Below are 12690 nucleotides of genomic sequence, written 5' to 3'. Positions count from 1 at the left end.
TGTATTATAGATTTTTTTTTAAAATCTTTTATTGTAACTTACCACTGCAACAGTTGTTACAACAAGCAAATATGGTGAAAGAGAAAAGAAATAACGGGAAATCATGATTGGAGAAGGCACCCAGTGGTGTCACTCCAGTAACGTGCTCAGCTACACTGCTCTGATGAAGAGAGAAGATCACGAGGCCATCTTCTCTTCAATCTCCTTAGAGGATTACCTGTAAGGTGGAGGAAGATAGGTGTTCTATGAGAGGGTTAGGATGAGCTGCTGTAGAGGAATGAAATTTGAAGAAACGAGTGTTAGCAAGATCTGTAATGAAAGGAATTTTGAGGTCATTATGGATATTGAGGTTAGATACATAGAACGGAGCGTTAAGAAGTTTTCGAAGTGTTTTTGACTGTAATGCCTGGAGGCGTAGTGAGTTGGAACGCTTAGTCGATCCCCATACTTCGATGCCGTATGACCAAATGGGTCACAGTAACATTAGATATAAGAGTCTTTTGTTATCTAGGTTAAGTTTCGATCGTTTGTCAAGTAGTCTTGCGAGAAGTTTGTAGCGTTGGTCAGTTTCTTGTTTTTTCAGTCTAGTATGGGGATTCCATGTCAACCGTTTGTCTAGGTGCAGTCCAAGGTAGCGTACTTTGTCCACAATTGGTACAGGAGTTTGGTTCACGATGACAGGTGGTAGGATTTTCCGTCTGAGAGTAAATACTATAAACTTAGACTTCGTAACGTTGGTTTTGATTCTCCATTTGAAAAGCCGGTCCTGTAGGTGGTTGATGTGTGTTTGTAGAGTTCGTGTAGCGATAAGAGGATCGGAATGTGGAGATAAGATAGCAGTATCGTCAGCAAAGGTGGAGAGGATAGTATTTAGATGTTGAGGTGTGTCTGCTATATACAAGGAGTAAAGAATAGGAGCTAGGACACTGCCCTGAGGAACACCAGCTCGAGGTAGACGGATATCAGAGTCTGCTGCTCCACAGTTGACTCTGAAATATCGATCTTATAAGTAAGATTTGAGGATGAGGTAGTAAGTATGAGGAAGAATCTCCCTTAGCTTAAACAGTAGTCCCTCGTGCCACACCCTGTCGAACGCCTGAGCGACGTCAAGGAAAACACTCGGGCAATACTGCTTTCGCTCGAGGTAGGTAGCAATAGTGTCTATAACGCGAAGCACTTGGTGAGAAGTTGAGTGATGTCTCCGAAATCCGAATTGATGATCCGGAATCATATTTTGTTCTGACACCAAAGGATAAAGTCTTTTAAGAAGTAGCTTTTCGAGGATTTTGGAAAGAAGTGGTAGTAAGCAGATTGGTCGGTAGGAAGTTACACCAGTGATGGGTTTCGTCGGTTTTGGTACCATTTTGATGATTGAGAATTTCCACAGAGAGGGAAAGTGCGTCGTTCTGAGCACAGATTATTATTATCTGAGGACATATAGAGGTATTATAGATTTAAAATAATTTTATTAATTTTTCCTGTTATTTGAAGATCGTGAAATTATTTGAAGCATTTAGTAGAGTAATTTTCTGTAATATTAGTATGATTGATTATTACCATCTAAAAGCTAATTATTGGCTTTTAAATTAAAAAGAAAAGCATTCATTAAATGAAACAAAGTTAGTGTGAAATGGATGGGAGATGTAGCTTTGATTAATTAATGCCCTCATGTAATCCCTGGATTGAAATTTATTGTATTGCAAAAGGTCGTTGTTAGTTGGTTTAGAATCAACTAAACTGAATTTCACTATAAAATTAGTGATCCTAATTTCTCCTAATATTAAAAAACTTTGAAACAAAGCTTCAGTTGGTTTTATTTGCGTTTGAAATTAACGTTGTGTGTTACATCTTATGTAAAGTTATAGCTTTATCATTCAACTTGTTTTCGAAATATAAATCTCTTAATTTCAACAGACATATTTTGGGAAGTCTATGATCCTCCATTTCAATAACCTTTACTAACCATTTAAGAGTTATCGTAATTTCCTATGTAATAATAGTTATTCAAGGAATTAAGATGTTCTAAGAGAACGGTTTTTGAACAAATTTAAGACAGTTTGCAAAATTCCGGCATAAATAATTATCATTTTGTCCCATTGTTCTTAAGCTGTCATTTTTTGGACCTTATTTTTTATGAGGATCTAATTTTGGCCCTGGGATAAGCATTTTAACTTATAATTAATAAGTAAGTAATAATAACACATTACAAGCATGAATAAATAATTACCTTTTGTTTTTTTTTAAATGTAGTGATCTATTTCCTAAAGCGTTAAAATGTATACTGAACTGATAGTACTAAACTCCGGAATCATAAATTCGGATTTCGGAGACATCACTCAACTTCTCACCAAGTGCTTCGCGTTATAGACACTATTGCTACCTACCTCGAGCGAAAGCAGTATTGCCCGAGTGTTTTCCTTGACGTCGCTCAGGCGTTCGACAGGGTGTGGCACGAGGGACTACTGTTTAAGCTGAGGGAGATTCTTCCTCATACTTACTACCTCATCCTCAAATCTTACTTAAAAGATCGATATTTCAGAGTCAACTGTGGAGCAGCAGACTCTGATACCCGTAAAGCTATATTTTTTAATCAATATAAAAATGTTATTCCTGTTTTTATCAGTTTTTTATTTTTTATTTTAGCCAAAAGTTTCGAATAATGTTTGTCATCGTTTTACAAATTTAACATTAATCATGAGTTTAAGAAACAAAATTTTTTGTCTACCTCAAAAGTGCCTAGAAAAAAGTTCTCTTTTAAAGAGCAAGAGCAACATCATCATTAAATAATCAATTTGCCAAATTTATGTAAAACTAAAAATGCTGTTTAGTTTTTAAAATGTAAGGGAACATTTCACCTTTTGAGCGAACGACAATTTATTATTTTTTATTAATGCCCTATACTGTTTCTTTAACTCTAAATATCTATTTAAATCAGAACTGAGTTTAAATTTACGATCCACTTTAAACATCTTATTCAGTTTTTGTTTAAGTAATTGGCAATCTTTATTATACCACTGTTTATACACGCATCCCCACTCCAATTCAATTAAATATATATATGATAAAGTATACATAGTTATCACAAAGAATAAGATGATACAGAAGAGTTAAATGCTTTAATACAGATGGTTACTTTCTATCAACTACTAATATTAATAAATTGGCTGTTAGTGTCAAGGCCGAAAAAATGATAGTGCAAATTAAAGACATCCAAAAGTTTAGTACTATCAGTTCAGTATACATTTTAACGCTTTAGGAAATAGATCACTACATTTACAAAAAAACAAAAGGTAATTATTTATTCATGCTTGTAATGTGTTATTATTACTTACTTATTAATTATAAGTTAAAATGCTTATCCCAGGGCCAAAATTAGATCCTCATAAAAAATAAGGTCCAAAAAATGACAGCTTAAGAACAATGGGACAAAATGATAATTATTTATGCCGGAATTTTGCAAACTGTCTTAAATTTGTTCAAAAACCGTTCTCTTAGAACATCTTAATTCCTTGAATAACTATTATTACATAGGAAATTACGATAACTCTTAAATGGTTAGTAAAGGTTATTGAAATGGAGGATCATAGACTTCCCAAAATATGTCTGTTGAAATTAAGAGATTTATATTTCGAAAACAAGTTGAATGATAAAGCCATAAATGACAAATACAATTGGTTTGCCCGACTAGCTAATGTGGTTGATGAAATTGGAATGGTTGCTATTTTAAACCTGGAAACATCCAAGGAATTAGTAAATAATATTTCTTCTGTTTTGAATAATTATCAGTGTTATCTAAGAAGCACGGACTTAAATCAATTGTTTACTTATAACTACATTCTATATTACTTAGATTTTTTTGAAACTGATTGTAATGTTCAAAGTTATTTAACTTCTGATTTAAAATTTTTATTTAAACGCTTTATTGCACAGTTTAGATTGTCTGGAAAATACATATCTAAATTTACCGATCAGAGCACCTCATTAATTTTAAAGCATTTTGAAGAATGTGTATATTGTAAGAATAACGAACTAATGGACTGTTTTCATTTTTACGTTAAATGTCCCCATTTCGCCTCACAAAGAACACATTTTGTGCCCGAGTTGGTAAATGTAAATTCATCATTTGTTACCACAATGAAACCACTCTTAAACAGTAAGCCTGGCAATTTATTTACAATTAATTCATTAAAATTTAGGAATTTTTTATCTAATTGATAAACACAGTATTAATTAAAAAGATAACTTTATCTAATCTAAAAAAAAAAAAAAATATATATATATATAATTTATAGTTTTTTAAGATATAATTATTATTTCTTTTTACTTTATTTTCTATTGTTCACGGGTGTTGTTTTCATTTTAATTTTTGTGCGGTTGTAATGGTGGGAAATTCCTTGCACTTTCTATTCAACATCAAGAACGAATACTACACGGATTTCTCTTTCAGTGATTTACGAAATAAAACTTTCTAGAAATGGAAAATTTGAGCGAGAAAATTGTTAAAATTCACAAAATTTGTTCAATTATGTGGCACTTCTATCTGAACTGATTGTCTTTGAAAATTGAATTTACTTAAAATTTAAATCCTATTAATGTTGTACAGATAATGAGGATACACTACCCTTAAATCGTCACTTGAAAGTGAAGCTTAAAACTTTATCCATCTCTTAGAAATATTCTCCTGTAAAAATTTATAACCACTAAGAGTAACTTGTAAAACAAAAAAAGAGAATAATTTATATTTTTATTTAGAAATTATTTTTATTTAGAGCAAGCATTTAGAGAGTTGGATGTCAGAACTTTGTTATTTTCTTGTATTAAAAATTAAATATAACGCAAAGGATTTTTTTTTCATTTTTAATTCAAATATGAGGCCGATCTTTTCCTCGGAAATCTAGTACACTAATCACGTAGTAATCCTTAAAGGGAGCTACATATCTATGGAAGTGCAACGACTGCTGATGTTATCAGTGCTTTTGTTTTTAGTATACATTTTCCCTCCGGCAATATTTTAATTATTTAAATTAATTTCTTTGCTATTCCACAACTTCAGAAAAATAATATTATTAATGAATATGATGTTTGGATTTTTCAAATTTCAATTTTATTATATTTAATTTTCAGATTTGTTTCATGAGATAATTGTGAGAGTTTAAAAGATACCAATCTTTTTCAATAGCTGATTATCACCAGAATACCAGTTCAAGTATAACACATTGTACATAAGAATTATCAGTAATGGTAAGTGACCAAATACTATTAATTGAAGTGAAACGCGAATGAGTTAATTACCTAATAATACAGGGTGTTCAGCATAAGACTACCGTGACTTCGGAAGGCGATTCTGGGCATCAATTGCAACAAAAAATTCCATATAAACTATATATATGGCTAAAATAAGGAAGTCAAAGGTTACAAATTGCACTTAAAAAAAAAAAAAAGATGAAGGTTTGTTCACATTTTTTTCTTTTTCAACAGTGTAGTGTGTGAAATAGTAATTTGGAGTAAGTACATATGAATTTTTGTTTATAAAAATAGTACTTGTTTAAAATATTTCCCAACATTTTCTCAAATATTTCAGAGAGATCAGAAGTAATTTTTTTTTTTTTTATGTGCAATTTGTCCTCCTTATTTTAAGACAATCTACTTTAAAATTGACTACTGGTCCATCTAAAAGAATTTTCAATGAATTAAACAACTTGATAACTAACACTATTGAGTGCTCGTGAACACGTTTTCTTGCAAAACAAACGTAATTTCTCACACGAAGATAGAAAGTATCCTGGAAAATGTTATACCGTTTGAAAGCCCATTAAACGAAGAAACTTTTGTAAAAAGTGCCATCACCTAGGTCTGATAATGTTCACCTAAGGGCCTAATGAGTTTTCTTAAAAATTTCGGTTACTTTTATTTTCCCAGATTCCGGAGGAAGATTGAGGCTGTTTGGAGAATAACTTATGCTTCAAATTGGTATCAATTTTTAGAAAATTTATCTGCCTTTCTAACCGTGTTATTAGAATTGAATTCAGACCAAAACTGTCTGAGTAATAACATTTTTATTGGAAAAAAGTAATGATTTTAGAAAAAAAAATTTAAAGTGACGTCACTAAAGAACTGGAAAATATGAAGTTGGTCATTGAACTCCACTCTAGATGTACTACACGCAGTAGGCCTATGGACAATACTTACTGGTTCACCCTGTATAGTAATAGAACTTTGTACATAGATTACGTACACATAGATATAAGATTTAAATTTCAATCAATTTTTTGAAAGTAAATTCTTTTTGAGAAATTTCTGGGGAATGGGTTGCGATTAGCTTTCATTAAAGGGTTGTCATTTCACTGAATGCCACTATTTTACCAGATGTTGCAAAAAGTTATTTTTCCAAATTAATAACTATTGTATTGAAAGAAATCTTATAAAAATACAAACCACATTAATTTTTTAGTAATTTAACTCTCCTCATTTTATAATTTTTTTTTTAAATTTATTTGTAAAGTTACTCCAGCGCTAGACACGCTATAAGTAGCAATGACAATAACTGACATCAAACTAACTAATTGAGGGGAGAAGTTACCCAGCAATAACACTCCCTAAGTCATCTCTAGGATTAGCTACTCTCTTCAGAAGAGAGAAAATCTTGAGGCCACTGGCTGATTTTAATCGCCAAGGAGGATGATCTGGATGGTGATGAGAGGATAAATGGCGGACAAGAAGGTTTGGAATGAGAGTGCAAGTTCTGATGAAAACTTTTATGACGAGTTCGTGCAACCTGACCTACAAACGGAATTTCCAGGTCTGTGTGGATAGTTAGATTTGAAACGTAAAATGGAGCCGTTAACGATAGTGCGGAGAATTTTAGACAGAAGCGATTGAATTCGTTGAAGATTGGAGCGTTTCGTTGAACCCCACAGTTCAATACCGTATGTCCAGACGGGTTTTAGTATAGAATTGTAAATCAGTCGTTTGTTATTAAGCGAAAGGTTTGAACGTTGGTCTAGTAGTATTTTAAATAGTCGAATACGCCTGTTAACTTCAGTTCGTTTAAGTCGTGTGTGCAGGTTCCAAGACAGTCTTTTGTTTCATTTAACTTGACTTTCCATTTTTTAAACCATTCCTCAAGAGAAAAGAGATGAGTTTTAAGGTTTCTGTGTGAAGTTACTGGATCAATGTGAGGAGAAAGTATGGCTGTGTCATCTGCGTAAGTTAGGAGGACAGTTTCAGGATGGATTGTTATGTCTGCTGTGTATATAACATATAGGATAGGTAATAAGATGTTATAAAAAATAAATACATAATTATGTAACAATTTATTTATTTTTAACTTACTATAAAGAAGTTTTATATTTATGATTAGATTGAAATAGGAGAATTAATCACTGTAAACTTGTTTAACGTAATCTTTTGGGGAGTGGTCTAACAATACTGAATTAATTAGATAATTTTCTATCATTATTTATTGCCCCATTGGTTACTTCCCCATAGGAATTTCTTGAAACGATATTTAGGAACAAATTTATATATTATTGTATTTAAAATAAGGATTAATTAATACAAAATACAATAATTTTTATTATTGTTTTATATAAAAACACTTAATTAGGTAACTGAAGGTTAGGCTCTTTGTCAGTCTCTCATTCACATAGACACACCCCTATATTTAATTCAACTATTAGCATAACTCCTTTCAGACTGCATTGCTTCGTTTGCAGTTACACACTCTATTTATCTTCGGGCAGAAATTAATCAATAATACTTACTTTTTCTGTCTTTCCTTTAAATATTTTCCAGACTAAGGAACAATGAAACTATTGTTTTTATTCCAAACGAGTTACTAGGAAATTCGACCACCACCTAACGATTCCATTATTTTGACAAACCTCTGAAATTTCAAATAATGAGATGAAATAATTACTTTTAATAAATGTTTAAAAGACTGAAGCTTTTTCAGTGTACTGCCAACCTCAGAATAGAGTTCTCTCGATAAAGACAGCGCTGTCCATCACTCGACAGTGAGCTGTATGAAATTTCTAGGAGCAATAAACTTAAGTACTTGCAGCTACATTCAGTGGAAATCCAATACGCTAAACACTGAGCTAATCACTTTGCTTCCATTTTATTATTATTACTTGGACTATTCTCTTACCTTAAAACCACTAAGCGAGAATATGGATTTCTGTTGAGCTGTCGATTAAAGTTTTGTTTCTCTATTTTCCAAAGAAAATTTAACATTCTATTTTTCCTGGTAGATTAAGCAGCAATTTTTCGTTAAAGTAATGCTTTAAATGTTTACAGGATTTCAATGTGGTTACTTGGACTTTGGTTGTTGGTTCTCTAACACTGATAACATATTGGTACATCTTATTAAGTCGAAAACTATCTTATTGGAAGAGCAAAAATGTGCCCTACTTGAAGCCGCTTCCAATATTGGGAAATCTCTTGCCAGTAATTCTAATGAAATATTCAATGGGTGATTTATATCAAGAAGCTTACCTTAAATTTCCAAACAAAAAAGTTGTTGGATTGTATGAATTAATGAAACCTGTACTTGTTATAAAAGATCCAAAACTTCTCGAAAGGATTTTGGTTAAAGATTTTCAGCATTTTGTAGATCACGGTAACATAATTAATGAAGGACTATTTTCAAGTGGTCTCTTCCAATTGAATGGTACAAAATGGCGTTCTCTTAGATACAAAATGAGTCCAGCTTTTACAAGTGGTAAATTAAAGATGGTATTTAATGGTATGCTTGATTGTAGTGAAGAAATGATTAATTTAATGAAAAAGCACCTTCATCAAGATTATGAAGTACAAAATGCTTTAATAACATTCACAATAGACGTTATTGCTAATACAGTGTTTGGCGTGCAAATTAATGATGTCATTGCTAGAGAAGAGTTTGCAAAACAGGGTACCACAATTTTTAATTTGTCACCAGGTAGATATATGCAAATGGTAATGTTAGCACTAGCGCCAAAAATTTCTAAAATGCTTGGATTTAAACTTTTGAAAAAAGATACAGAAGAATATTTTAGAAAAATTATTAAACAAACGTTTGATCAACGAATTGGTGGACAAAATCAAAGAAACGATTATCTTAACCATTTAGTAAAACTTAAAGAAAAAGGTGTAATAGAGATTCAAACAAGGGATGAAGATGACGCTTTTCTAGGTTTGGATGAAGCACCACCAACAGAAAGTGTTGGTAGGTATTTCTATATCATTTGATTATGACAGGCTTTATCGTAACATCATTTTTGCTAACAAACTATTTAAATGCTCAGTGCGTTTTTATCATTTATTTAAGACAATATTTTATAAAAAATAAATAAATAAGCCATTTTTTTGAGCTATACAAAAATTTAAAGTTTTTAACAAATAATACAGCTTTAATTAATTCGCTCAAATCAGCCGGTAAGGCTGAGGCCTCTTCTTAATGAAGGTTAACGCATAAACCTCTTATAAACTAAACATATATTAACATATTAATATTACATAAACAAACAACATTTTAGTTGAAATAATTATTATTCACCAATAATTTTCTTGTTTCTTTTAACGGCCACAACATCCAATTCGTATAACAACTTGCCGAGACGAATTATCAAAAGTTCTTTACTGCTCTCTAATTGCTCTAATAGTCTCTTACCTCTACTATTATTTTGAATAATCCATCAACGCTGGCTGAAACGCCAGTGGCCCCAGAACTTCCTTGAGGTCTGAAGATCATCGTCATCATCAGTACCCTAGGTTCTCTCCTTCTGTTCTTCACGCACCAAATATATTTTAACTCGTGGTTATATATTGTATACACTGACTGACAGATTGTAAATTACCAAATAAATTAAAAAAAGAAAAAGAAAAACTTATTTCTTATAGAATGGATTGCAATCGTGCAGATTTTCAATTAACTGCCACTTTTGAAATAATTTTTGCACATCAGTGAGTTCTTCCAATGACTCCAATTTATGAGATTAATTTCGCATTAATTTCCAAGTCCTTTAATAGTTCAATTAGGAGTTTATAGCTTTTGATAATTCACTAGTTTACGCCTTTTGTCAATTGAATTTTAATTTTTAACTAAAAGAGTATTTACTATTAGTAAAATACATTTGGAATAGTTTTGTCTTATTTATTACCAAGAATCTAGTGAAGCTATTTTTTCTCGGAATGTATCGGATACCAAAGCTTGATCAGTTACACTCAACACAATCTGTTAGTCATGTACATACTTTTTTTTTGAAAATAAAGTGACTCTCAGATCGACAGTATTCAATCTGCCTTAAGTTCTCGTTTAACTATAATTACTCAGTCTAGAAGTTCGGAAATCACTAACATATCCAAGATACGATATATTTGCAGCACTGAAAGCGAAAGAATATTGTGTATGATGTCATATAATCACAACCGAAATCAATTAATGAAATGGTGTAAAACGTTTAATTTTTGTTTAAATTGATTTTCTTTATTAGAATTCAAGGTGCAACTTTTAATTTTTTTTATTCACAGAAATCACAGATGAGATACTAGCTTGCCAAGCATTCCAGTTTTTAGCAGCCGGATTTGATCCATTATTCAATACAATTATGTTTGTAATGTTTGATATGGCTCGTTTTCCTAAAACTCAAGAAAAGGCCAGACAGGAAATAAAACAAGTTCTAGAAAGCCACGGAGGATATTCGTATAAAGCCATCAAGGAAATGACGTACTTAGAACAATGTATACAGGGTAATTAATCTCTTTATTGATTAAACATTATATTAATTCATAACAAGTATTCTTTGTCCAGCTTCCTAATTATACTCCTTCGTATATTTTACACTTGGAGACGGGACTAAATCCTCTTTTTGTACATACCTTTGAACTTCATGCCCGGTATATAGGAAAAGTTCTGAGTATGGATCTTCATAGATATCCCCGGATAGTTGCTGAGGAAGTTATAAAAGAAGGTATCTCCTGGGCTGGTAGATGGAGGGATTTGGCTGGTAAATATGAAGTGTCAATCAATTTTAGCACAACTGATGGCGCCACCCTCAGTTCTCAGACTCAGATTGGGAGCTTGGTAGACCAAGTGAGGTTGAACGCAAAAAATAAATTTAAAGAAAGAGCAAGCTCTATAGATATCCAATTTATAAATTGTTAGATCATGACGTGAGATGTGCTAATTTACTCAGTGAGGGGGTAGACACTCTCAATAGTTTATCTTCTATTCGTTGGGCTCTCAAATTGAGAGGAGAACTGATGAAACTTAATTATAAGTCCTATGACCAACAACAGTCCGGTGTAGAATGCCCTCTATGTGATCTTGAGGAGAAGGAGGATACTTTCCACTTTGTTGCTACCAGCCCTGACCTGTCACCTATTTGTTTGGCAGTTTTTGGAGAAAGATATCTCTCTATAGAAAGATTCGTAAACGTGATGAATGGTATAGATTGGCCTCAACTCATTCATGGAAGTTTAGAGGAAAATTCCTCAATGAACCTGTTTCTTGATTTTGTAATCATCTGAGAGGAGCTTTTGTACATTCATGAAAGTGAATGAACTTTTGAAAATTCATGTATTTTCTCTCTTTTCCTGTTTTTCTTAGTCAAATCTGCATTTAAAATGTTTCTATTAACGTAAAATTATTAATTTCAACTTTTTTTTCCTAATTGTGTAAATAATATTTCGAAGATATATAATATAATAATAATAATGTTTCAAACTCCGGCAGACGGTAGAAACCATGCCGTTTAAAGGTTATTAAATGTAATAACTTAAATGTATTATAATTAAAATTTAATATTTTGAAATATAAGAGTAAAATTAGTGGTATTGCATAAATAAAAAATGAAACAAATATTAAAAGTAACAAGGAGGTAGGATTTCATATTGACGAAGCAAGTGTTAAACCTCAGCTAGAAGTGCATTTGACGTGCATCGGAATGGTTAATATTTGATTTCACAAATTTCCAACGGAAAAACTGTACATCTATTTTGCGGTACTGTCAAGTTCGACATCCATTCCAACTCGCTGTACACCACCATTGCTTATTGCAATCACCATGATCACCATTGCAGCCTCTTTCCAAGCAACATCTTCCCTATATCTCCATAACAAAAAACCTCTTTAATCACTTGAAGTACATAGATAAGAGATTGTGATGTACTACAATGACATAATGTAGCATTTATTACGATAAACAGTTATATAAAATATTATTGCAAACCTATTTTTCAGAAACCTTAAGATTGCACACTTTAACGCCATTCCTGATGAGGAGTTGTACTAAAACTTATACAACTTATTTTGGACTGGAAATCGAGCCTGGCCAAAAGATTATTGTACCTTTATCTGCTTTACACATAGATCCTCAACACTTTCCAGACCCTGAGGCTTACATCCCAGAGAGACAACCACCAAACACTTCAAAAAGTAATTTTACCTACTTACCATTCGGTGATGGTCCTAGGATGTGCATAGGTTAGTTTATTTGAATATTTTTTTAAAAATGTATTTATCAAGTAATCACCTGTCGAAATCTCCATAGTCAACTTCTCAGCTATTGATTAAGTTGATTGAAAATACTTTAGTTGTTTTGCTTAACGGTAAAAGATGTTAGCTAAGATTTTTATCCTTCAACGTGGGAAATTCAACAAAATGGTGACACATGGGTCAAAGAGACTCATCACAGCAATTTCAACAAT

The 12690-nt window shown here is 32.0% G+C and overlaps 1 protein-coding gene across 1 annotated transcript in view; it reads left to right on the top strand.

Annotated features, from left to right (window-relative positions):
- The first annotated feature begins 3106 nt into the window (after nt 1-3106).
- LOC141457107 (uncharacterized) overlaps nt 3107-12690 on the top strand; it is a 28961-nt gene continuing 19377 nt past the window's right edge. The window contains exons 1-5 of the mRNA XM_074133637.1: nt 3107-3290; nt 5125-5241; nt 8299-9208; nt 10513-10731; nt 12224-12466. Of these exons, the coding sequence (XP_073989738.1) occupies nt 5239-5241; nt 8299-9208; nt 10513-10731; nt 12224-12466 (1375 nt within the window). The 5' untranslated portion in view covers nt 3107-3290; nt 5125-5238. The remainder of the gene's footprint in view (nt 3291-5124; nt 5242-8298; nt 9209-10512; nt 10732-12223; nt 12467-12690) is intronic.

Source organism: Rhodnius prolixus, unplaced genomic scaffold, assembly GCF_049639745.1.
Source record: "Rhodnius prolixus isolate KJV_2025 unplaced genomic scaffold, Rpr scaffold_10, whole genome shotgun sequence".
NCBI classification, from domain to species: Eukaryota; Metazoa; Arthropoda; class Insecta; order Hemiptera; family Reduviidae; genus Rhodnius; species Rhodnius prolixus.
This window is presented reverse-complemented; position numbering and strand designations above follow the sequence as displayed.